The sequence below is a fragment of the Hyperolius riggenbachi genome, chromosome 4 (assembly GCF_040937935.1).
Source record: "Hyperolius riggenbachi isolate aHypRig1 chromosome 4, aHypRig1.pri, whole genome shotgun sequence".
In the NCBI taxonomy this organism is placed as follows: Eukaryota; Metazoa; Chordata; class Amphibia; order Anura; family Hyperoliidae; genus Hyperolius; species Hyperolius riggenbachi.
Genome location: NC_090649.1, coordinates 418,723,360 through 418,751,333, shown reverse-complemented (window position 1 = coordinate 418,751,333; position 27,974 = coordinate 418,723,360). Strand labels below are relative to the sequence as shown.

Below are 27,974 nucleotides of genomic sequence, written 5' to 3'. Positions count from 1 at the left end.
AACTGAATAAAAGAAGGACAATGGGACGTGGTCCGTCTGAAAAAACAAAAAACAAACAAAAAAACAGGTAGGAGCTATAAATAAGACACTATTCAACATACTGTATTTTGCTTGTTTTCTGAGTTCTGAGTTTTCCAGAAACATAAATAAAAACAACCAGCAGATGGCGTCAGGAAATTTACATCCGGGCTTAGGCTGACAGCCTTTCAGTACAGAAGAAAAGGAGAGGGACAGGTCACTTGTGCTGTATTAGCAGCAGCAGCAGCCAGAGTGTCTTGTGTCTGCTGCAGGCGATGGAACTCTTTTCCAAGTCAGAAGCCTTCCCACTGCAGCCCAGAGGAGAGAATCCACACAGGCATGCCGGCATCTGTATCTGCATGGACTCATTCCTGCTGCAGTAGAGCTCTAACCATGAGGACATGAGAGGAGTCTGCAGATGCTTTGAAGTAAAGTAAATTGATTCTTACAAGCTGCTTTTCTGGTCACTATGGTGTTTTTGATTTAGGATCAGTCTGCTGTTTAATGGATTTATCTTCTGCTAGGAAAACCACCAATGGCAACACATTTCCACTGAACAGAATGGCTTGGTGTGTCACGAATGATGCTCAAGAAGGGATCTTTTCTTATCTTTTACAAGCTCTAGATGTCACAGAGGAATTCACTTGTCTTTACTGAGCACCACACTATCTTGCTCTATTAAGATTGTGATAAAACATCTAATCGTAAGTCTCATTTTCCCGTTTCAAAAAAGGAGTCCAGATTAACTAGAGAGGAAAGATGTCCAAGGCTGTTGGGGAAAGTTTGGTGGAAGATCTTGCCAAGGTGCCTGATGAGGAGCTCATGAAGTGGACTAAGGAGGACCTCATAGTCCGACTCCGCAGGGCAGAGGCTGATAAGATGAGTGCTATGTTGGATCATAGCAATCTGATCCGGGAGGTGAATCGGAGGCTGCAGCTACATCTGGGAGAGATCAGAGGGCTAAAGGTAAGGCAAGGGTGGTTGAGCATCTCATTAATGCAATGCTCCTTATTTTGTACAGCTCTACAGAGAATGCAAGTGTCAGTGAAACTAATCTAACTTTGCTTTACGCCAATACATTAATATTCATTCAGGTATGTACAACCGGAATCGTGACAAGATACTTTTAATTGCTTGATTGCACAGGCTTAAGCTCCTAAGGTGATATCTAGTGATTTGGCAGCCCGATCGACCAACCAATTCAATAATCTTACTGAATCGAGAGAGAAATGAAAGAGTTACAGTATGTGCAATAGACAATAATATTTGTCGATCGAGCAGGATGGAAGATGTTGGTAGATTGCAAAGGAATAGGCTACTGTTTGCATGGTTTAGATCGACAAACAATCGATTTTTGGATTCAGAGCACAGTGTCACAACATCCTTCAAATCGATTAGTGAAGGTGAATAGCTTGTGTTGTGGTGGCCACTAGTCGACTTTCGATCGATCACACTTTAGTTGATCATCCAAAAACTAGATCGCCTAATCGATTCGATGCCAAATCGCTAGCTGTATGGCTACTTTTAACACTGGCCACACACATATGATGAGATCTTACGTTGTAATGGTTAATACGGTAAAACACTTGAAGCTTGGCAATTTCAAAGTGTCATCTGAACACCGATCCCATAATAGTTTTTCAAAGTCAAATGTCATTAAATTATCAAATGATTTTTTTTATCAGAACTAATCAAATTCATCGTGTTCAATACTGATCAAATGATCTATTTCCATTTGTGACTATTTTGAAATGGATGGTGTTAAAAAATATGTTTGTGGACAGCATCAAGCAGCTCGTTGAATATGGTTCTGTGCAATTTAAAAGCTAATGAAGGGTTAACTAGCTCAGATATCACTCCAGAGCTTATGCAAGAGAAAGTCTGGGATTTCTTTTGGGCCAGCAAGAGTTAAAAGGATTTACTTGCTGCCTAAAAATCCCACCATCTCCGTGGCTCTCACACCTTCCAGCCCGGACTAATCATTACGTAATGTGTCAGGAGAAGTGGGAGGCATCCTGGGGTTTTCTTCCCCAAGCAGATGACGTATTTGTTTGAATCAAAGAAAGCCTAGCGAGAGAGAGAGAAAGAGAGAGATGCGCCTTGGAAGTGCTGAAGATGTCAGATCACCTTGTGAAATGATCTATAATGTGATAGAAGGAACACGTCGTGATGTGTCGTGAGCTGTCACCACTTTTATTATGATAAAAAAAGAAATATGGTGTGCCTAAGTGTAAAGCTGTCATCAAGCCTAAGCTTTGATGTAGATTTACTGGAGGTTGCTCCAACGACATGACACTTGCACAAGGGTAACGCTAGCTGGGCTGGAAGGGGTTGCTTCCGAGCTGCTACAGCAATGATGTAATGAGCTACCGTGTAACTGTTTCAGTACTACATGCCCTGGAGCTGTCTAGCTGACTTCTGCCATGTGCTCGCTTATAGAAATCAGATGACAGCGGTTGTCTTACAGGTGTGCGGTTTTATTGAAGAAGTTACGAAGGCAGAGCAAAGAACAGTAATGATGTGTGTAACCCATAGCAACCAGAGCTTGTCTGAAACCACTTTACATATGACAACATTGAAAGAAGGGGTAACACTGAGTGGTTTTGATGCAGTGGCATAGCAACAGGGGATGCAGAGGTTGTGACTGCACAAGGGCACCTGGACCAGAGGGACCCACTAGGGGCCCTCCTTAATCCATCTTATTAACTTTGCATTGGTGCTATGCTTATTATGAACACCTATTTATGTGTATTGTATAGTGCTAATACTTAACAGTCTCCTTACTATAAATACATCTCTCTAATCACTTCACCACTGAGGGAGTTTACCCCCTGACCACCAGAGCAATTTTCACCTTTCAGCGCTCCTTCCATTCATTCGTCTATAACTTTATCATTACTTATCACAATTAAACGATCTATATCTTGTTTTTTCCACCACCAATTAGGCTTTCTTTAGGTGGGACATTATGCCAAGAATTATTTTATTCTAAATGTGTTTTAATGGGAAAATAGGAAAAATGTGGGAAAAAAATTAATTATTTTTCAGTTTTTGGCAATTATAGTTTTTAAATAATGCATGCTACTGTAATTAAAACCCATGAAAAGTATTTGCCCTTTGTCCCGGTTATAAAACCATTTAAATTATGTCCCTATCACAATGTTTGGCGCCAATATTTTATTTGGAAATAAAGGTGCATTTTTTTCAGTTTTGCGTCCATCCCTAATTACAAGCCCATAGTTTATAAAGTAACAGTGTTGTACCCTCCTGACATAAATATTTAAAAAGTTCAGTCCCTAAGGTAACTATTTATGTATTTTTTTTTATTGTACATTTTAAAAAAAAAATTTATTACAAAAAAAAAAATTGGGAGTGTGGGAGGTAATGAGTTAATTTTTTGTGTAAAAGTAATTTATTTGTATGTAAAAAATGTGTAGGGTGTAGTTTACTATTTGGCCACAAGATGGCCACAGTAACTTTTTGCTTTAATGCGACCTCCAAGCGTCCTTCCGGAAGCTTGGAGGAAGTACTTGGAGGCTGGGTAAGTTTGTATCGTTTCACAATGATCTCGCTGCCCATCGGAGAGCAGCGGATCATTGCGGGGCTAAGAACAACGAACGGGAATGGATTTTCCCGTTCATTGATCTCCGGGCGAGCGGGCGGAGGCGTGTTTACTAGCGGCAGGCGGCGTGTTTACGAGCGAGAACGCGGACAGCGGCGGGAGTGCGCAAAGTACGGATTTCTCCGTCCCTGGGGGTTAAAGGATGGAAAAAGGGATGGAGAAATCCGTACGGGCAGGGGTAAAGTGGCTAATATTGCAGCTGTGCTTGGTAGGTTTTAGAGCTCTATATTAATAGAGTTGTTGGGGCCCCATGTAAGACTCACACTGGCCCCAAGCTCCTTAGTTACGCCATTGCTGTGATTATGTTGTGTTATGCTGTCACTGATCATCTCTTAACGAAACTCACAATCTGATGTCTCTAGCATAGTCATAGCCTTATATCACTTAAGTGAGCCATACTCACATTAATTTTTTACTTTTGATTGATCACCCTTTAGGTGGCCCCACGCCATACAATTTTTTAAATATCTGCTCAATTCAAGAATTGCAATAAATTTTTCTGACTGATTGTAACATTTCAAAAATATGATCAATGTATCACACACATATGCTCTAATTTTCCCCAATTATAATAAAAATGATTGGAAACTCTGAGAAAATTGCTAGAGTGTGTATAATAATAAATTGACAATCTAACACACACCATATTATCTTTAGAAAAATTGAAGAAACATTTCCAGCATTCCATATTGAAAAAAAATCGAAAAAACTTGAAATCCGATCGGATTTTTCACTCGACTGAAATTTTTTTTTCGATTTTTTTCTTCGGGTTCCAATTATATTTATCGAATTGCTGTAAAATCGGATCATGTTATTGTATCGTATGTGGTTTTTGATCTATTCTTACCACCCACAGCACATTGATATTCAGTAGATTTCAGCAGGCGGAACGCTCATAGTTTGGGCCCAATGTTCAGGCCCATAGTTTGTTCCCACGTTACAGGATTGTGGAAGATGGATCGGGAAACGATCATTTGTCCCATCTTTTGAGGCCGCATATCCCCCGAACCATTTTCTGCAGTCTTTGTGGTACGTATTTAGCTTAGGTGTATGGCCACCTTTATACAATGTTTTCTGCAATGCGCCACGCAAAAAGTCAGTACTATAAAAATGTATATTAAAAAAACAAAAAAACAAAACTGATCTTGGAAATAGAAATAGAAATCATAGCCTCTGCAAATAAATTTGGTGTGCAGTGACTTGGTTCCCTGCCACCCAAAGATGCCACGTCACACCCACACTTCCAAAAGGTAGAGAATAAAATCAAGCAGAGAAATATGGAGGAAGGACAGACTTTATATCGTTTTACTGTACTCTGCAGATCACGATTCACTTAGCGTTCACCACTTATGCCAAGATGAATGGCTCCATGTGGTTTTGTATTAAGATTATAAAAGTTTTAATATGACCTTCGCGTACGCGGTCCTGTTAATTGAATATCCTGTTGAATGTGCACGTAGATGTACCTTGGAGGACTTCAACGGAAATGAAGCTGTCAAGGATAATTTCAAGAAGTCACTACTGATATATTGGTTTGCAACATAATCTCTCAATTTTTTGGGTGGATGTAAATTAGTCATTCCCTGGTTAGGAGATCAGTTTTAAAGAGACTCCGTAACAAAAATTTCATCCGGTTTTCTTCCATCCTACAAGTTCCAAAATCTATTCTAATGTGTTTTGGCTTACTGCAGCACGTTCTACTATCACCATCTCTGTAATAAATCAACTTATTTCTCTCCTGTCAGACTTGTCGGCCTGTGTCTGGAAGGCTGCCAAGTTCTTCAGTGTTGTGGTTCTATGATGCATCTCCCCCCTCCAGGCCCCTCTCTGCACACTGCCTGTGTGTTATTTAGATTAGTGCAGCTTCTCTCTGCTCTATTATCTTTTACAAGCTGGATACATCCTCCTCTGAGCTGGCTGGGCTTTCACATACTGAGGAATTACATACAGGCACAGCTGTCTGCACTCTGCAGGAAGAAACAGCCTGACACTTCAGTGGAAGATAGCTGCAGGGGGAAAGAAATACACAAATGATCTCTTGAGATTAAAAAGGAATGCTGTATACAGCCTGCTTGTGTATGGATGTATTTTCTATGTGTGGACATACTGTACATCAACCTACTTCCTGTTTTGGTGGCCATTTTGTTTGTTTATAAACAAACTTTTAAAAACTGTTTTTAACCACTTTTAATGCGGCGAGGAGCGGCGAAATTGTGTCAGAGGGTAATAGGAGATGTCCCCTAACGCACTGGTATGTTTACTTTTGTGCGATTTTAACAATACAGATTCTCTTTAAGAGGACCTCTAGTGTCACATAGTAGAAGTTAGTCAATTTTTCAGGATACCAACTTTCACAGTAATTATCCTGGTTTCAGCATCAGAAATGCTGGGTATTTGTGCAGGGGAGGAACGATTAGGGTTAGGCACCACCAAAGGGAGTCTTAGGGTTAGGCACCGCCTTGGGGATTCTGAAGGTTAGACACCACCAGATGGTTAGAGTTAGGCATCGGTATTGGATGGTTCAGTGTGAGGGTAGTATTAGGTTAAGCTGTATAAAACAGGGCTGTGGAGTCGGAGTCGGAGCAATTTTGGGTGCCTGAAGTTGGAGTCGGGAAAAAAATGCATCGACTCCGACTCCTAATGAATTTAAACTGTAATTAAAATAGAAAATATGAAAAAATGTTCTATTTCTCAGATAATAGTCATCATAAATAATTTATATATACAGTAATAGCTCTGCTTAGTCCACAAAAATGAAATAAACCAATCAAAATTAGTTACTTGTGCTACTTCAATAAAGCAGTCCCCGTATTTTTAAAGTCAGATATACACATCTGATTGTGACTGTACAGTATATATGTATATATATATATATATATATATATACGTGTACACAGGAATCTCTTATATATACTAAATAACATGTATGCTGTAAGAATACAGCCTGATGTGTATCCATGTCACTAATAGAGATGGTCAAAGAGATGGAAAAAATTCTGTGTTGATGCTGATTTATGCAAATGTATGCACTCTCTTTGCTCATGAAATCAAATAATTTGAATGTTCATAAAATTTGGTTTGGTGAGTACGAATTAAAGGGTAGCTGAGACGGATGAAAAGAAAAGTTTTATACATAACTGGGGCTTCCTCCAGCCCCCTTCAGGCCAATCAGTCCCTCGCTGTCTTCCTCCACCCCCTGGATCTTCTGCTATGAGTCCCGGTAATTCAGCCAGTCAGCGAAGTCCGGCCACATGCCGCTCCTACAGCCAGGAACATTCTGCACTTGCGCAATAGTGCTGCGCAGGTGTAGTACGCTCCTGGTGGCGGAGTGTGTGCATACGTACTACGCCAGACTGGCTCAAGTACCTGGACTCATAGCAGAAGATCCAGCTTGCGGAGGAAGGTAACGAGGGACTGATTAGCCTGAATGGGGATGGAGGAAGCTCCAGGTATGTATAACACTTAAATTTCATCTGTCTCAGGTTTACTTTGTTACACAGTAGTACTATACTCTACATATGCACTCCCCACAGAGCTGCAGGAATCCATTGAGAATGTTGTGCACATTGAACACAGAGGTGTTGTCTATCACCCATAAACCTGGTTCAGATTTTGCATGAAGAATTTGTAATAGAGAAGAGGAAGAAACGACTCATTCTCATGCAGAGTACCTGCACATTACTCTTACATGTACCCACAGTCACATTGCCTAGGTCCTGATCCATGTTCAGATTGTGCATGAAGAATGTGTAATAGAGGAAGAATCCCCTCATTCTCCTGCAGAGTACCTGTACATCATTCTTACATGCACCCACAGTCACATTGCCTAGGGCCTGATCCATGTTCAGATTGTGCATGAAGAATGTGTAATAGAGGAAGAATCCACTCATTCTCCTGCAGAGTACCTGCACACCATTCTTACATGCACCCACAGTCACATTGCCTAGGGCCTGTTCCGGCCTGTACCTTTTACAAGTACTCTTACCAAGGACTAGTTTTAGTCTATGACCAAAGGGAATAAATATGGCAGTCTACATATCCTTCTCACTTCAGTTGTCTTTAAAAATTCCTAAGCGTTGGCAGTTAAGAGACGAATTTCATGTTACTTACGTTTGATCAACTAGATTGAAATATGTAAATTAGAGGAGTCGGAGTCGAGGAGTCAGAGTCAGTTGAATCCTAAACTTAGGAGTCGGAGTCTGTGGATTTTTGTACCGACTCCACAGCCCTGGTATAAAATCGGTATTAGCAATTTTTGTTACAAAATATTTTCATTTTCATATGCCATCTGTTTTAAAACGTTCCTTATCGTTCACAGGTTTTTAGCTTCACCTCGGGTCTAGTTGAACACAATGTTTATCGTTTATTAAGATTTCAGCTTCACCTCGCACCCATATTTCCTCGCACCTCTATTTCATGCACGCGTGATGTAACTGTCAGCAGTAGAGATGCACCACTTGTGATAAATGTAAGAATGTAAATCAATGTGAGGAAATGCTTTACAAAGTGCAAACACTGAATACATAATTGATGAAGTAATATTATATATATATATATATATATATATATATATATACAGGATCTTCTTAAAAAATTAGCATATTGTGATAAAGTTCATTATTTTCTGTAATGTACTGTTAAACATTAGACTTTCATATATTTTAGATTCAATTACACACAACTGAAGTAGTTCAAGCCTTTTATTGTTTTAATATTGATGATTTTGGCATACAGCTCATGAAAACCCCAAATTCCTATCTCAAAAAATTAGTATATTTTATTCGACCAATAAAAGAAAAGTGTTTTTAAAACAAAAAAAGTCAACCTTCAAATAATTATGTTCAGTTATGCATTCAATACTTGATCGGGAATCCTTTTGCAGAAATGACTGCTTCAATGCGGCGTGGCATGGAGGCAATCAGCCTGTGGCACTGCTCAGGTGTTATGGAGGCCCAGGATGCTTCGATAGCGGCCTTAAGCTCATCCAGAGTGTTGGGTCTTGAGTCTCTCAACTTCCTCTTCACAATATCCCACAGATTCTCTATGGGGTTCAGTTCAGGAGAGTTGGCAGGCCAATTGAGTACAGCAATACCATGGTCAGTAAACCATTTACCAGTGGTTTTGGCACTGTGAGCAGGTGCCGGGTCGTGCTGAAAAATGAAATCTTCATCTCCATAGAGCTTTTCAGCAGATGGAAGCATGAAGTGCTCCAAAATCTCCTGATAGCTAGCTGCATTGACCCGGCATTGATAAAACACAGTGGACCGACACTAGCAGCTGACATGGCACCCCAGACCATCACTGACTGTGGGTACTTGACACTGGACTTCAGGCATTTTGGCATTTCCCTCTTCTCAGTCTTCCTCCAGACTCTGGCACCTTGATTTCCGAATGACATGTAAAAGTTGCTTTCATCTGAAAAAAGTACTTTGGACCACTGAGCAACAGTCCAGTGCTGCTTCTCTGTAGCCCAGGTCAGGCGCTTCTGCCGCTGTTTCTGGTTCAAAAGTGGGTTCATGCTTCCATCTGCTGAAAAGCTTTATGGAGATGAAGATTTCATTTTTCAGCATGACCTGGCACCTGCTCACAGTGCCAAAACGACTGGTAAATGGTTTACTGACCATGGTATTACTGTGTTCAATTGGCCTGCCAACTCTCCTGACCTAAACCCCATAGAGAATCTGTGGAATATTGTGAAGAGAAAGTTGAGAGACGCAAGACCCAGCACTCTGGATGAGCTTAAAGCGGAATATAACCCTGCATTTCAACTTTGCTCTAAAACATTATTTACAGTATATTATATGTAGTGTTGGGCGAACATCTAGATGTTCGGGTTCGGGCCGAACAGGCCGAACATGGCCGCGATATTCGGGTGTTCGACCCGAACTCCGAACATAATGGAAGTCAATGGGGACCCGAACTTTTGTGGTTTGTAAAGCCTCCTTACATGCTACATACCCCAAATTTACAGGGTATGTGCACCTTGGGAGTGGGTACAAGAGGAAAAAAAAATTAGCAAAAAGAGCTTATAGTTTTTGAGAAAATCGATTTTAAAGTTTCAAAGGGAAAACTGTCTTTTAAATGCGGGAAATGTCTGTTTTCTTTGCACAGGTAACATGTTTTTTGTCGGCATGCAGTCATAAATGTAATACATATAAGAGGTTCCAGGAAAAGGGACCGGTAACGCTAACCCAGCAGCAGCACACGTGATGGAACAGGAGGAGGGTGGCGCAGGAGGAGAAGAAGGCCACGCTTTGTGAGACACAACAACCCCAGCCTTGCATGAGGGCAAGAAGCGTGCGGATAGCATGCTTTGTACCGCCATGCAGTCATAAATGTAATAAAGATAAGTGGTTCAATAAACAGGGACCACGCGGCAACGCTAACCCAGCAGCAGCAGACGTGATGGAACAGGAGCAGGCGCAGGAGGAGAAGGCCACGCTTTGTGAGACACAACAACCCAGGCCTTGCATGAGGGCAAGAAGCGTGCGGATAGCATGCTTTGTACCGCCATGCAGTCATAAATGTAATAAAGATAAGTGGTTCAATAAACAGGGACCACGCGGCAACGCTAACCCAGCAGCAGCAGACGTGATGGAACAGGAGCAGGCGCAGGAGGAGAAGGCCACGCTTTGTGAGACACAACAACCCAGGCCTTGCATGTGGACAAAAAGCGTGCGGATATAGCAGCAATGCTTTTTGCCGCCATGCAGTCATAAATGTAATACAGATGAGAGGTTCAATAAACAGGGCCCGGAAACGCAACACCATCCCAGATGTTCATTGGTCATGTTACTTGGTTGGGGTCCTGGAGTGTTGCGTAGTCATTTCCAATCCAGGATTGATTCATTTTAATTTGAGTCAGACGGTCTGCATTTTCTGTAGAGAGGCGGATACGCCGATCTGTGACGATGCCTCCGGCAGCACTGAAACAGCGTTCCGACATAACGCTGGCTGCCGGGCAAGCCAGCACCTCTATTGCGTACATTGCCAGTTCGTGCCAGGTGTCTAGCTTCGATACCCAATAGTTGAAGGGTGCAGATGGATGGTTCGACACAGCTACGCCATCTGACATGTAGTCCTTGACCATCTTCTCCAGGCGATCGGTGTTGGAGGTGGATCTGCACGCTTGCTGTTCAGTGGGCTGCGGCTGCATGGGTGTCAGAAAATTTTCCCACTCCAAGGACACTGCCGATACCATTCCCTTTTGGGTACTAGCTGCGGCTTGCGTTGTTTGCTGCCCTCCTGGTCGTCCTGGGTTTGCGGAAGTCAGTCTGTCTGCGTACAACTGGCTAGAGGAGGGGGAGGATGTCAATCTCCTCTCTAAAGTCTCCACAAGGGCCTGCTGGTATTCTTCCATTTTGACCTGTCTGACTCTTTCTTCAAGCAGTTTTGGAACATTGTGTTTGTACCGTGGATCCAGAAGGGTATAAACCCAGTAATTGGTGTTGTCCAGAATGCGCACAATGCGTGGGTCACGTTCAATGCAGTCTAGCATGAATTGAGCCATGTGTGCCAGAGTCCTACCAGAATCCTCATCATCCTCTTGTGAGCGTTGTGATAGTTGTTGTGATGCATCATAGTCGTCACCTTCCTCCTGGTCTGCTTCTGCTGACCATTCGCGTTGAATTGTGGAAGTCCAACGTGCACCGCTCTGGCCCTCGTCAGTGGTGGCATGAAATTCCTGCTCCAACTCCAGCTGTTCCTCCTCCTCTTCTTCGTCATAGCTGCTGGGGCCAGCGTTCCCTGAGGCGGATGGCCTGATGTTGGTACCATCACGCTGATCGTTTTCTCCTTCAGATTCCCCCAGTTGCATCATGACAGCTGTTTCCTTGATTTTTAACATCGACCTCTTCAGTAAACACAGCAGTGGTATGGTAATGCTGACTGAAGAGTTGTCACTGCTCACAAGCAACGTGGATTGCTCAAAATTTTGGAGGACTTGGCAGAGGTCCAACATGTTGGCCCAATCGGATCCACAGAAGCTTGGCAGCTGGCCGGATGCGCCTCGGTACTGCGCCGTCATGTACTGGACCACTGCACTCTTCTGCTCGCAAAAGCGGGCTAGCATGTGCAGCGTAGAATTCCAGCGCGTAGGGACATCACACAGCAAGCGATGGTGGGGGAGATTGAAGCGCTCCTGCATCTTGGCGAGTGCCCCCGAAGCAGTACTGGAATTTCTACAATGTTTGGACACTCGACGCACCTTCAACAGCAGATCGGGCACGCCTGGGTATGTCCTCAGGAACCGCTGAACTACTAGGTTCATCACGTGCGCCAGGCAAGGGATGTGTGTCAGCTTAGCCAACCTTAAAGCGCGAATGAGATTACTCCCATTATCACACACAACCATGCCCGGTTTCAGGTCCAGCGGTGCCAGCCACAAATCCGTCTGTTCCTTTATTCCCCTCCAAATTTCCTCCCCTGTGTGCTGCTTATCCCCAAGGCAGATTAGCTTCAGCAACGCTTGCTGACGCATGCCAACAGCTGTGCTGCACTGCTTCCACGATCCTACTGCTGCTGGGTTAGCGTTTCCGGATGAGGTACAGCTTTGAGATGCGTTGGAGGAGAAGGAGTCAGAGAGGTAGGTGCTGCTGTTATCCAGTGGGAGGGACGGCGGTGCAGCTGTTTGTGGCGTGGGCAACACCCGTGCTGTAGCAGGTGAGGAATCGCTGCCAGGCTCCACAAGGTTCACCCAGTGCGCGGTAAGGGAGATGTATCGACCCTGGCCGAACGCACTCGTCCAGGTGTCAGTGGTGAGGTGAACCTTGCAGGCAACGGCATTCTTCAAGCTTCGGGTTATTTTGCTGACCACGTGCTCATGCAACTCAGGCACTGCAGAGCGTGCAAAGTGGTAGCGGCTGGGAACCACGTAACGTGGGATGGCCACTGACATCATGCCCTTGAAGCTGTTTGTCTCCACCAATCGATATGGCAGCATTTCGCAGGCCAGAAGCTTGGCTATGCTGGCTGTTACTGCCACGGCCCGGGGGTCATTTGCTGGCAATTTCCTCTTGCGCTCAAACATCTCCGACACAGACAACTGAACCGTAGCGCTGCACACGGAAGGGCTGTTGGTTGTTGTGTTTGATGAACACTGGGAGACCTCAAGAGCACTACTCCGGAAAGTGACAGTGTCAGCGTCGTCTGATGTTTGTGAATGTTGTGAACCACGCAATGGCTGGGCTACTGCTGCTGCTGAGGCGGGTCTGGTGAACCCAAGGGAGGCAGTGTTGTTTCTGGTACCCTGTCCTGACGCGTTTGCCCAAAGAGTGGGATGTTTGGATAGCATGTGACGGCTCATGCTGGTGGTGGAGAGGTTGTTAATATTTTTCCCCCTGCTCAGGCGGGTCTTGCACACCTTGCAAATCGCCATGGTAACATCCTCAGTGCAGTCTTCAAAGAAAGCCCAGACTTTGGAGCACCTGCCTCCTTGCTGGCGATTTCTGTTTGCTCCTCTTTTGCCTCTCACTTGAACTTCCACGCTTGTGGTGCCTGAAATTGCGCGCCGCCTACCTTGTGGCACAAGGCGAACTCGTGCAGCAGTGTGTTCTTCAACAGACTCATCTGTGCTGCTGCTACGACGGCGATGTTCTCGTTCACAAACAAAATCTGGGTCTCTGTCCACATTGTCCATACCCTCCTCTTCCATTTCCTCAAACTCGTCATATGTCATTGTGGGCCACCGCCGTGGAGTAGAGCTCCCCACAACAACCTCTGCGCAGCACACTCCAACGTCGTCTTCCAGATCTTGTCGGCCGACCTCCTGCAATTGCAACCCCTCCTGCCCAAATTGCTCTGGGATTTGGGTTTCCGAGTCCTCTTCGGACTCGCCTTGTATTTCAGTGCGCGGTGCATTTCCCACAGTTAACGGTTGTGAATCCAGGCACAACATTTCTGGCTGTTCCTCCATTGACCTTTGAAAGGTGGAAGTTTGTTGGGCTGGGAATAGCTCCTGCGAATACCCCATTGTGTCCTGAGGTAATTCATCGGACTGGTTATCTGGCAGTTGTGTGCGTGGTGTCGCTGCCGGTTGTGTCAGCTTTGTGCCCACTGGCTCCTTGTAACTGGCTGAGGACTCGGACCTCGTGCGTGATGTGCTGGTGCTGCTTAACCCACTGCTGGACGCTTGAGAGGTCATCCAAGTAATTATCTGGTCCTGTTCTTTTGGATTTGTGAGGGTTGTTGTCCTGGACAACATGGGCGGTATTGAGTGGGTTTTCTTGGGTGCTCCCCTGTGGCCTGTACGTGAACCGTCAGGGGAAACACCTCTTCCCTTGCCCCTCCCTCTTTCACCGGATTTCTTCCTCATTTCACTTATCCTTACAGTACACGCTGACTGGCAGCAGTACAGTGGCAGTACAGAAATGCTATACAGTACCACTATTCCCAGCAGCGACACAGAGCACAATGCTATACAGTGACGGGTGAGCGGTGTACCACTATTCCCAGCAGTGACACAGAGCACAATGCTATACAGTGACGGGTGAGCGGTGTACCACTATTCCCAGCAGCGACACAGAGCACAATGCTATACAGTGGCGAACGAGCGGTGTACCACTATTCCCAGCAGACACAGAACAGTACACAGAATGCTATATAGTGTGGCTGAACGAGCGGTGTACCACTATTCCCAGCAGACACAGAACAGTACACAGAATGCTATATAGTGTGGCTGAACGAGCGGTGTACTACTGTTCCCAGCAGACACAGAACAGTACACAGAATGCTATATAGTGTGGCTGAACGAGCGGTGTACTACTGTTCCCAGCAGACACAGAACAGTACACAGAATGCTATATAGTGTGGCTGAACGAGCGGTGTACCACTGTTCCCAGCAGACACAGAACAGTACACAGAATGCTATATAGTGTGGCTGAACGAGCGGTGTACCACTATTCCCAGCAGACACAGAACAGTACACAGAATGCTATATAGTGTGGCTGAACGAGCGGTGTACCACTATTCCCAGCAGACACAGAACAGTACACAGAATGCTATATAGTGTGGCTGAACGAGCGGTGTACTACTGTTCCCAGCAGACACAGAACAGTACACAGAATGCTATATAGTGTGGCTGAACGAGCGGTGTACCACTGTTCCCAGCAGACACAGAACAGTACACAGAATGCTATATAGTGTGGCTGAACGAGCGGTGTACCACTATTCCCAGCAGACACAGAACAGTACACAGAATGCTATATAGTGTGGCTGAACGAGCGGTGTACCACTATTCCCAGCAGACACAGAACAGTACACAGAATGCTATATAGTGTGGCTGAACGAGCGGTGTACTACTGTTCCCAGCAGACACAGAACAGTACACAGAATGCTATATAGTGTGGCTGAACGAGCGGTGTACTACTGTTCCCAGCAGACACAGAACAGTACACAGAATGCTATATAGTGTGGCTGAACGAGCGGTGTACCACTATTCCCAGCAGACACAGAACAGTACACAGAATGCTATATAGTGTGGCTGAACGAGCGGTGTACCACTATTCCCAGCAGACACAGAACAGTACACAGAATGCTATATAGTGTGGCTGAACGAGCGGTGTACCACTGTTCCCAGCAGACACAGAACAGTACACAGAATGCTATATAGTGTGGCTGAACGAGCGGTGTACTACTGTTCCCAGCAGACACAGAACAGTACACAGAATGCTATATAGTGTGGCTGAACAAGCGGTGTACTACTGTTCCCAGCAGACACAGAACAGTACACAGAATGCTATATAGTGTGGCTGAACGAGCGGTGTACTACTGTTCCCAGCAGACACAGAACAGTACACAGAATGCTATATAGTGTGGCTGAACGAGCGGTGTACTACTGTTCCCAGCAGACACAGAACAGTACACAGAATGCTATATAGTGTGGCTGAACGAGCGGTGTACTACTGTTCCCAGCAGACACAGAACAGTACACAGAATGCTATATAGTGTGGCTGAACGAGCGGTGTACTACTGTTCCCAGCAGACACAGAACAGTACACAGAATGCTATATAGTGTGGCTGAACGAGCGGTGTACCACTGTTCCCAGCAGACACAGAACAGTACACAGAATGCTATATAGTGTGGCTGAACGAGCGGTGTACCACTGTTCCCAGCAGACACAGAACAGTACACAGAATGCTATATAGTGTGGCTGAACGAGCGGTGTACTACTGTTCCCAGCAGACACAGAACAGTACGCAGAATGCTATATAGTGTGGCTGAACGAGCGGTGTACTACTGTTCCCAGCAGACACAGAACAGTACACAGAATGCTATATAGTGTGGCTGAACGAGCGGTGTACTACTGTTCCCAGCAGACACAGAACAGTACACAGAATGCTATATAGTGTGGCTGAACGAGCGGTGTACCACTGTTCCCAGCAGACACAGAACAGTACACAGAATGCTATATAGTGTGGCTGAACGAGCGGTGTACTACTGTTCCCAGCAGACACAGAACAGTACACAGAATGCTATATAGTGTGGCTGAACGAGCGGTGTACTACTGTTCCCAGCAGACACAGAACAGTACACAGAATGCTATATAGTGTGGCTGAACGAGCGGTGTACTACTGTTCCCAGCAGACACAGAACAGTACACAGAATGCTATATAGTGTGGCTGAACGAGCGGTGTACCACTGTTCCCAGCAGACACAGAACAGTACACAGAATGCTATATAGTGTGGCTGAACGAGCGGTGTACTACTGTTCCCAGCAGTGACACACAATGACTGGGGGGGACCCTGGCTAGCGTGGCTGGAGCGCGAACTACCCTGCCTGCCTACCCAAAGCTAAACCCACAGACAAATGGCGGAGATATGACGTGGTTCGGGTATTTATTTACCCGAACCACGTGACAGTTCGGCCAATCAGAGCGCGTTCGGGTCCGAACCACGTGACCCGTTCGGCCAATCACAGCGCTAGCCGAACGTTCGGGGAACGTTCGGCCATGCGCTCTTAGTTCGGCCATATGGCCGAACGGTTTGGCCGAGCACCGTCAGGTTTTCGGCCGAACTCGAACATCACCCGAACAGGGTGATGTTCTGCAGAACCCGAACAGTGGCGAACACTGTTCGCCCAACACTAATTATATGCAACCAGCATTTTTTTTTACTAGACCAGCATTGGAAGGGTTACACAGTGCTTTAAAGTTCCTGGAGATTTCTGCAGACGCATCCGAAGCTGACATAGATACATTTTGTTTACATAAATGTATCTAAGTGTTGAATGTGACTCATCTCTCTGACTGAGAAGGAGTTGGAGGACAGCCAAAGAGTGTGTAACATTTCTCAATAGATACATATAACTAAATAGAATGTAACAATCTAAACTTCTGCATATCTCTCCACGGAACTTTAAACCTCTGTGTTTAACCCTTCCAATGCTGGTCTAGTAAAAAAAATGCTTTTTGCATATAATATGCTGTAAATAATGTTTTAGAGCAAAGTTGAAATGCAGGGTTATATTCCGCTTTAAGGCTGCTATTGAAGCATCGTGGGCCTCCATAACACCGGAGCAGTGCCACAGGCTGATTGCCTCCATGCCACGCCGCATTGAAGCAGTCATTTCTGCAAAAGGATTCCCGACCAAGTATTGAGTGCATAACTGAACATAATTATTTGAAGGTTGACTTTTTTTGTTTTAAAAACACTTTTCTTTTATTGGTCGGATGAAATATGTAAATTTTTTTCAGATAGGAAATTTGGGTTTTCATGAGCTGTATGCCAAAATCATCAATAAGAAAAACAATAAAATGCTTGAACTACTTCAGTTGTGTGTAATGAATCTAAAATATATGAAAGTCTAATGTTTATCAGTACATTACAGAAAATAATGAACTTTATCACAATATGCTAATTTTTTGAGAAGATCCTATATATATATATATATATATATATATACACAAATACAGTGCTGCCCATAATTATTCATACCCCTGGTGGCAGTTTTTGACTTAAAGTTACTTTTATTCAACCAAGTCAAGTCATTTTTGTGACGAGAAATAACATAAGTGTCTCCCAAAAGATAATAAGACAATGTACAAGAGGCATTATTGTGGGAAACAAATGTCTCAGCCTTTATTTACATTTGAACAAATAGAGTCCAGTCCAAAACTATTCATACCCTTCACAAACTGTCACAGTCTGTGGGAAAATCCAAAGTTCTATACCATTCCAAATAGTCCAAGTTGATCTAAAGCATTCTAATTAGGGTAATTACCCTAATTACCCTAATTACATCCTAATTATCCTAATCGAGGGGAGTAACACGGGTGTGACATCACATGGTGGGCAGGGTAAGTGGGGAGCTCTAAGCTCTCGGCTGGCGATCAAACATATCGATCCACCTGGCTGATCACTCACTGAGGCATGGGGACTGTACACACATACTAGATTCCCAGCAGAGGCTCTTGTGTTCAGTTGAATTGGCCATATTTTATTTACCTTTAACAATATGGTAGAGTGAAGAGAAAGGCTGGCACTGCTGTGGAGGTAGATTTATTGTTGCATATAATATCACAGTGCAATATACAAAGCTGCAAAGTCGGATGCAAGAGGTACGCATAACATGGTAAGAGGAGACACGTGGATGGTGGTGGGTGCGGGGCACAGGATGCCAGACGGCCATTTTGCGCAATACAGCCCTTCTATGGAGGCTACCTTGGTTTCTTGTTTTCTTGGTAGCCTCCGTAGAAGCGCTGTATTGCGCTAAACGGCCGTCAGGCATCCTGTGCCCCGCACCCACCACCATCCACCATCCATTGCCCCCAGAGTTTCCCCTGCGGGGAAACTTTAAATTCTTCTTCCACTGATCTTCTCCATGTTTATCGAGGCTGTCACCTTCTTCTTGATCCCTGTAAATTCCATTCTAGGGTTCTTCTTTCTATAGATTCCTCTCCTTTCCTAAGTGTGTTGCCTATCCAACTCCACTTACTTTTCCTTAACTGAATTTCTATTGGTAGTTGGTTGGTATTTTTCCATAGCTCTTTATTTATTTTTCAAGCCATTTTATTCCATATTTTTCAGAACATTAGACACACCGGAATGTAAGACGCACCTAGGTTTAGAGGGCAAAACCAGAGGAAAAATATAAATAAATACTAAACCTGGTGCATCCTTGTTCCAGGAGTGTCTTGTACATATTCTCCCTCATAGTCCTCCTGTGTTCCCTTCTGTCCCCGATGGGTCCCCTTCTGCCCCCCTGTGTTCTTTTTCCCTCCCCCTTTGTGTCCCCTTTTGTCCTCCTGTGTGTCCTACTTTGTCCCTCTCTGTCTCTCCTTCGGCCTCTCCCTGTGTGTGCCCCTGTGTGTCCACATCTATTACTCTGTGGCATCCTCTGGTCCTCTTGCGTGTTTCCCTATGTGGTCCTCCTTTCCCCCTGAGCCCCCTCCTGTCCTCCTGTGTGTCCTCGCCTGCCCCCCGTTTTATTCTCTGGTCCCCTACATGTCTCCTCCACTCCCCCATGTGTCCCTGTGACCTCTCCTTTCCCAGGCGGCTTTCCCTAGTGACGACTTCAGCTGATCGCGTCATCAGCAGAAGCCTTCACTTTGGGAGCCACGCGGGAGATGAAAGGTCTGTGCTCAGCACTGGAATCTCTGGATGAGGTGAGCCGGTGCTGCCACTAAATGTCCTTACACAGGGTGAGCGAGGAGACAAATGGGGGACTGGCGGACCACACAGGGGGACAAGGCAGGTAGACATGTTGCAGCATGTCGGCGGTTCTTATTGGCGGACGATCGTAAGGACTCCCTGTCTTTGGGATATAAAATGCAGGGACATTTCTCCCTGTATTTGGCGAAGAAAAAGTGCGTCTTATATTCCAAAAAATATAAAAAAAATTAATAAGTCTCCATAGACCCTTGTTTACAAAGATCTGGATTTTTGTGGTATGTGTCACCTTCCTAGTTTTACTGTACTTGTGCATAAAAAGACTGATTTCACATTAGTGTTTATAAAATATAAAAAAATCCTTTAATTTCTAATAATCAACACCGGTTTACTAAAAATAAGTAATCTAACCAATTTGTTCAGCTTTTATGAAGCGCTGAATGCAAATCTAGGTATCGGGAAAGCAATAAATGTAAAATACTTGGACAACAGCCTAGTGCGGAAGCTAAGGAAAGGCTGAGGGATTAGAGTAGAATATGTGTGCATGAATAACTAACTGGATAAAGAACAGAAAACAAAGGTGACATTACATAGACCATACTCAAAATGGGCAAATGTTAGCAGGATCCTGTAAATGTCAGTACTGGGCCAATGTATGTATTTGACCTACTAGATGAAACATACAAATAATAAAATGCACTCACATCTTGATATAGATTCAAAAAAGCTTAAACCTTATTTGTGACATATAGGGATCGATTCAGTACATTTTGGTAAAGTTCTCTTTTTATGCATCAATTTTACAGCCTTGGGGCCCATCTCACAAGGGTCATAAAACCCTTGTGAGATGGGCCCCAAGGCCATCATGATCTCCGCACCCATAACAAACGTAGCCACAAAAACACCTGATCTGAAGTATAATCCCCTTTATGGGAGGAGGGGAAGGTTAGTAGTTGGAGGCCCCCACAGCTCTGGGCCCCCCATGCGATCACAGGGGCTGACCCCCTCTAGTTTACACCCTGCTTCTAGTGTTGGGCGAACATCTAGATGTTCGGGTTCGGGCCGAACAGGCCGAACATGGCCGCGATGTTCGGGTGTTCGACCCGAACTCCGAACATAATGGAAGTCAATGGGGACCCGAACTTTTGTGGTTTGTAAAGCCTCCTTACATGCTACATACCCCAAATTTACAGGGTATGTGCACCTTGGGAGTGGGTACAAGAGGAAAATTTTTTTTTAGCAAAAAGAGCTTATAGTTTTTGAGAAAATCGATTTTAAAGTTTCAAAGGGAAAACTGTCTTTTAAATGCGGGAAATGTCTGTTTTCTTTGCACAGGTAACATGTTTTTTGTCGGCATGCAGTCATAAATGTAATACATATAAGAGGTTCCAGGAAAAGGGACCGGTAACGCTAACCCAGCAGCAGCACACGTGATGGAACAGGAGGAGGCGCAGGAGGAGAAGGCCACGCTTTGTGAGACACAACAACCCAGGCCTTGCATGAGGACAAGAAGCGTGCGGATAGCATGCTTTGTACCGCCATGCAGTCATAAATGTAATAAAGATAAGTGGTTCAATAAACAGGGACCACGCGGCAACGCTAACCCAGCAGCAGCAGACGTGATGGAACAGGAGGAGGCGCAGGAGGAGAAGGCCACGCTTTGTGAGACACAACAACCCAGGCCTTGCATGAGGGCAAGAAGCGTGCGGATAGCATGCTTTGTACCGCCATGCAGTCATAAATGTAATAAAGATAAGTGGTTCAATAAACAGGGACCACGCGGCAACGCTAACCCAGCAGCAGCAGACGTGATGGAACAGGAGGAGGCGCAGGAGGAGAAGGCCACGCTTTGTAAGACACAACAACCCAGGCCTTGCATGAGGGCAAGAAGCGTGCGGATAGCATGCTTTGTACCGCCATGCAGTCATAAATGTAATAAAGATAAGTGGTTCAATAAACAGGGACCACGCGGCAACGCTAACCCAGCAGCAGCAGACGTGATGGAACAGGAGGAGGCGCAGGAGGAGAAGGCCACGCTTTGTGAGACACAACAACCCAGGCCTTGCATGAGGGCAAGAAGCGTGCGGATAGCATGCTTTGTACCGCCATGCAGTCATAAATGTAATAAAGATAAGTGGTTCAATAAACAGGGACCACGCGGCAACGCTAACCCAGCAGCAGCAGACGTGATGGAACAGGAGGAGGCGCAGGAGGAGAAGGCCACGCTTTGTGAGACACAACAACCCAGGCCTTGCATGAGGGCAAGAAGCGTGCGGATAGCATGCTTTGTACCGCCATGCAGTCATAAATGTAATAAAGATAAGTGGTTCAATAAACAGGGACCACGCGGCAACGCTAACCCAGCAGCAGCAGACGTGATGGAACAGGAGGAGGCGCAGGAGGAGAAGGCCACGCTTTGTGAGACACAACAACCCAGGCCTTGCATGAGGGCAAGAAGCGTGCGGATAGCATGCTTTGTACCGCCATGCAGTCATAAATGTAATAAAGATAAGTGGTTCAATAAACAGGGACCACGCGGCAACGCTAACCCAGCAGCAGCAGACGTGATGGAACAGGAGCAGGCGCAGGAGGAGAAGGCCACGCTTTGTAAGACACAACAACCCAGGCCTTGCATGAGGGCAAGAAGCATGCGGATAGCATGCTTTGTACCGCCATGCAGTCATAAATGTAATAAAGATAAGTGGTTCAATAAACAGGGACCACGCGGCAACGCTAACCCAGCAGCAGCAGACGTGATGGAACATGAGCAGGCGCAGGAGGAGAAGGCCACGCTTTGTGAGACACAGCAACCCAGGCCTTGCATGAGGGCAAGAAGCGTGCGGATAGCATGCTTTGTACCGCCATGCAGTCATAAATGTAATAAAGATAAGTGGTTCAATAAACAGGGACCACGCGGCAACGCTAACCCAGCAGCAGCAGACGTGATGGAACAGGAGCAGGCGCAGGAGGAGAAGGCCACGCTTTGTAAGACACAACAACCCAGGCCTTGCATGAGGGCAAGAAGCATGCGGATAGCATGCTTTGTACCGCCATGCAGTCATAAATGTAATAAAGATAAGTGGTTCAATAAACAGGGACCACGCGGCAACGCTAACCCAGCAGCAGCAGACGTGATGGAACAGGAGCAGGCGCAGGAGGAGAAGGCCACGCTTTGTAAGACACAACAACCCAGGCCTTGCATGAGGGCAAGAAGCATGCGGATAGCATGCTTTGTACCGCCATGCAGTCATAAATGTAATAAAGATAAGTGGTTCAATAAACAGGGACCACGCGGCAACGCTAACCCAGCAGCAGCAGACTTGATGGAACAGGAGCAGGCGCAGGAGGAGAAGGCCACGCTTTGTGAGACACAGCAACCCAGGCCTTGCATGAGGGCAAGAAGCGTGCGGATAGCATGCTTTGTACCGCCATGCAGTCATAAATGTAATAAAGATAAGTGGTTCAATAAACAGGGACCACGCGGCAACGCTAACCCAGCAGCAGCAGACGTGATGGAACAGGAGGAGGCGCAGGAGGAGAAGGCCACGCTTTGTAAGACACAACAACCCAGGCCTTGCATGAGGGCAAGAAGCGTGCGGATATAGCAGCAATGCTTTTTGCCGCCATGCAGTCATAAATGTAATACAGATGAGAGGTTCAATAAACAGGGACCGGAAACGCTACACCATCCCAGATGTTCATTGGTCATGTTACTTGGTTGGGGTCCTGGAGTGTTGCGTAGTCATTTCCAATCCAGGATTGATTCATTTTAATTTGAGTCAGACGGTCTGCATTTTCTGTGGAGAGGCGGATACGCCGATCTGTGACGATGCCTCCGGCAGCACTGAAACAGCGTTCCGACATAACGCTGGCTGCCGGGCAAGCCAGCACCTCTATTGCGTACATTGCCAGTTCGTGCCAGGTGTCTAGCTTCGATACCCAATAGTTGAAGGGTGCAGATGGATTGTTCGACACAGCTACGTCATCTGACATGTAGTCCTTGACCATCTTCTCCAGGCGATCAGTGTTGGAGGTGGATCTGCACGCTTGCTGTTCAGTGGGCTGCTGCTGCATGGGTGTCAGAAAATTTTCCCACTCCAAGGACACTGCCGATACCATTCCCTTTTGGGCACTAGCTGCGGCTTGCGTTGTTTGCTGCCCTCCTGGTCGTCCTGGGTTTGCGGAAGTCAGTCTGTCTGCGTACAACTGGCTAGAGGAGGGGGAGGATGTCAATCTCCTCTCTAAAGTCTCCACAAGGGCCTGCTGGTATTCTTCCATTTTGACCTGTCTGACTCTTTCTTCAAGCAGTTTTGGAACATTGTGTTTGTACCGTGGATCCAGAAGGGTATAAACCCAGTAATTGGTGTTGTCCAGAATGCACACAATGCGTGGGTCACGTTCAATGCAGTCTAGCATGAATTGAGCCATGTGTGCCAGAGTCCTACCAGAATCCTCATCATCCTCTTGTGAGCGTTGTGATAGTTGTTGTGATGCATCATAGTCGTCACCTTCCTCCTGGTCTGCTTCTGCTGACCATTCGCGTTGAATTGTGGAAGTCCAACGTGCACCGCTCTGGCCCTCGTCAGTGGTGGCATGAAATTCCTGCTCCAACTCCAGCTGTTCCTCCTCCTCTTCTTCGTCATAGCTGCTGGGGCCAGCGTTCCCTGAGGCGGATGGCCTGATGTTGGTACCATCACGCTGATCGTTTTCTCCTTCAGATTCCCCCAGTTGCATCATGACAGCTGTTTCCTTGATTTTCAACATCGACCTCTTCAGTAAACACAGCAGTGGTATGGTAATGCTGACTGAAGAGTTGTCACTGCTCACAAGCAACGTGGATTGCTCAAAATTTTGGAGGACTTGGCAGAGGTCCAACATGTTGGCCCAATCGGATCCACAGAAGCTTGGCAGCTGGCCGGATGCGCCTCGGTACTGCGCCGTCATGTACTGGACCACTGCACTCTTCTGCTCGCAAAAGCGGGCTAGCATGTGCAGCGTAGAATTCCAGCGCGTAGGGACATCACACAGCAAGCGATGGTGGGGGAGATTGAAGCGCTCCTGCATCTTGGCGAGTGCCCCCGAAGCAGTACTGGAATTTCTACAATGTTTGGCCACTCGACGCACCTTCAACAGAAGATCGGCCACGCCTGGGTATGTCCTCAGGAACCGCTGAACTACTAGGTTCATCACGTGCGCCAGGCAAGGGATGTGTGTCAGCTTAGCCAACCTTAAAGCGCGAATGAGATTACTCCCATTATCACACACAACCATGCCCGGTTTCAAGTCCAGCGGTGCCAGCCACAAATCCGTCTGTTCCTTTATTCCCTTCCAAATTTCCTCCCCTGTGTGCTGCTTATCCCCAAGGCAGATCAGCTTCAGCAACGCTTGCTGACGCATGCCAACAGCTGTGCTGCACTGCTTCCACGATCCTACTGCTGCTGGGTTAGCGTTTCCGGATGAGGTACAGCTTTGAGATGCGTTGGAGGAGAAGGAGTCAGAGAGGTAGGTGCTGCTGTTGTTATCCAGTGGGAGGGACGGCGGTGCAGCTGTTTGCGGCGTGGGCAACACCCGCGCCGTAGCAGGTGAGGAATCGCTGCCAGGCTCCACAAGGTTCACCCAGTGCGCGGTAAGGGAGATGTATCGACCCTGGCCGAACGCACTCGTCCAAGTGTCAGTGGTGAGGTGAACCTTGCAGGCAACGGCATTCTTCAAGCTTCGGGTTATTTTGCTGACCACGTGCTCATGCAACTCAGGCACTGCAGAGCGCGCAAAGTGGTAGCGGCTGGGAACCACGTAACGTGGGATGGCCACTGACATCATGCCCTTGAAGCTGTTTGTCTCCACCACTCGATATGGCAGCATTTCGCAGGCCAGAAGCTTGGCTATGCTGGCTGTTACTGCCACGGCCCGGGGGTCATTTGCTGGCAATTTCCTCTTGCGCTCAAACATCTCCGACACAGACAACTGAACCGTAGCGCTGCACACGGAAGGGCTGTTGGTTGTTGTGTTTGATGAACACTGGGAGACCTCAAGAGCACTACTCCGGAAAGTGACAGTGTCAGCGTCGTCTGATGTTTGTGAATGTTGTGAACCACGCAATGGCTGGGCTACTGCTGCTGCTGAGGCGGGTCTGGTGGTGAGTCTGGTGAACCCAAGGGAGGCAGTGTTGCTGGTACCCTGTCCTGCCGCGTTTGCCCACAGAGTGGGATGTTTGGATAGCATGTGGCGGCTCATGCTGGTGGTGGAGAGGTTGTTAATACTTTTCCCCCTGCTCAGGCGAGTCTTGCACACCTTGCAAATCGCCATGGTAACATCCTCAGTGCAGTCTTCAAAGAAAGCCCAGACTTTGGAGCACCTGCCTCCTTGCTGGCGATTTCTGTTTCCTCCTCATTTGCCTCTCACTCTAACTTCCACGCTTGTGGTGCCTGAAATTGCGCGCCGCCTACCTTGTGGCACAAGGCGAACTCGTGCAGCAGTGGGTTCTTCAACAGACTCATCTGTGCTGCTGCTACGACGGCGATGTTCTCGTTCACAAATAAAATCTGGGTCTCTGTCCACATTGTCCATACCCTCCTCTTCCATCTCCTCAAACTCGTCATATGTCATTGTGGGGGGCCGCCGCCGTGGAGTAGAGCTCCCCAGAACAACCTCTGCGCAGCTCACTCCAACGTCGTCTTCCAGATCTTGTCGGCCGACCTCCTGCAATTGCAACCCCTCCTGCCCAACTTGCTCTGGGATTTGGGTTTCCGAGTCCTCCTCGGACTCGCCTTGTATTTCAGTGCGCGGTGCATTTCCCACAGTTAATGGTTGTGAATCCGGGCACAACATTTCTGGCTGTTCCTCCATTGACCTTTCATAGGTGGAAGTTTGTTGGGCTGGGAATAGCTCCTGCGAATACCCCATTGTGTCCTGAGGTAATTCATAGGACTGGTTATCTGGCAGTTGTGTGCGTGGTGTCGCTGCCGGTTGTGTCAGCTTTGTGCCCACTGGCTCCTTGTAACTGGCTGAGGACTCGGACCTCGTGCGTGATGTGCTGGTGCTGCTTAACCCACTGCTGGACGCTTGAGAGGTCATCCAAGTAATTATCTGGTCCTGTTCTTTTGGATTTGTGAGGGTTGTTGTCCTGGACAACATGGGCGGTATTGAGTGGGTTTTCTTGGGTGCCCCCCTGTGGCCTGTACGTGAACCGTCAGGGGAAACACCTCTTCCCTTGCCCCTTCCTCTTTCACCGGATTTCTTCCTCATTTCACTTATCCTTACAGTACACGCTGACTGGCAGCAGTACAGTGGCAGTACAGAAATGCTATACAGTACCACTATTCCCAGCAGCGACACAGAGCACAATGCTATACAGTGGCGGGTGAGCGGTGTACTACTGTTCCCAGGCCCAGCAGACACAGAGTGGAAGTAAACACAATGCTATATAGTCTGGCTGAGCGGTGTACACAGAGTGGCAGTACACACAATGCTATATAGTCTGGCTAAGCCGTGTACACAGAGTGTCAGAAAACACAATGCTATATATAGCGTGGCTGAGCGAGGTGCACAGTGGCAGTACACACAATGCTATATTAGTCAGGCTAAGCCGTGTACACAGAGTGTCAGTAAACAATGGTATATAGTCTGGCTGAGCGGTGTACACAGAGTGTCAGTAAACAACGGTATATAGTCTGGCTGAGCGGTGTACACAGAGTGGCAGTAAACACATTGCTATATATAGCGTGGCTGAGCGAGGTGCACAGTGGCAGTACACACAATGCTATATAGTCAGGCTAAGCCGTGTACACAGAGTGTCAGAAAACACAATGCTATATATAGCGTGGCTGAGCAAGGTGCACAGTGGCAGTACACACAATGCTTTATAGTCAGGCTGAGCCGTGTACACAGAGTGTCAGTAAACAATGGTATATAGTCTGGCTGAGCGGTGTACACAGAGTGTCAGTAAACAACGGTATATAGTCTGGCTGAGCGGTGTACACAGAGTGGCAGTAAACACAATGCTATATATAGCGTGGCTGAGCGAGGTGCACAGTGGCAGTACACACAATGCTATAGAGCCAGGCTAAGCCGTGTACACAGAGTGTCAGAAAACACAATGCCATATATAGCGTGGCTGAGCGAGGTGCACAGTGGCAGTACACACAATGCTATATTAGTCAGGCTAAGCCGTGTACACAGAGTGTCAGAAAACACAATGCTATATATAGCGTGGCTGAGCGAGGTGCACAGTGGCAGTACACACAATGCTATATATAGCGTGGCTGAGCGAGGTGCACAGTGGCAGTACACACAATGCTATATATAGCGTGGCTGAGCGAGGTGCACAGTGGCAGTACACACAATGCTATATTAGTCAGGCTAAGCCGTGTACACAGAGTGTCAGAAAACACAATGCTATATATAGCGTGGCTGAGCGAGGTGCACAGTGGCAGTACACACAATGCTATATATAGCGTGGCTGAGTGAGGTGCACAGTGGCAGTACACACAATGCTATATATAGCGTGGCTGAGCGAGGTGCACAGTGGCAGTACACACAATGCTATATTAGTCAGGCTAAGCCGTGTACACAGAGTGTCAGAAAACACAATGCTATATATATAGCGTGGCTGAGCGAGGTGCACAGTGGCAGTACACACAATGCTATATATAGCGTGGCTGAGCGAGGTGCACAGTGGCAGTACACACAATGCTATATATAGCGTGGCTGAGCGAGGTGCACAGTGGC

General features: G+C 46.5%; 1 protein-coding gene across 1 annotated transcript in view; it reads left to right on the top strand.

The window, feature by feature from the left end:
* The first annotated feature begins 273 nt into the window (after positions 1-273).
* Positions 274-27,974, top strand: part of CCDC85A (coiled-coil domain containing 85A) — a 341,020-nt gene continuing 313,319 nt past the window's right edge. The window contains exon 1 of the mRNA XM_068232421.1: positions 274-984. Within this exon, the coding sequence (XP_068088522.1) occupies positions 778-984 (207 nt within the window). The 5' untranslated portion in view covers positions 274-777. The remainder of the gene's footprint in view (positions 985-27,974) is intronic.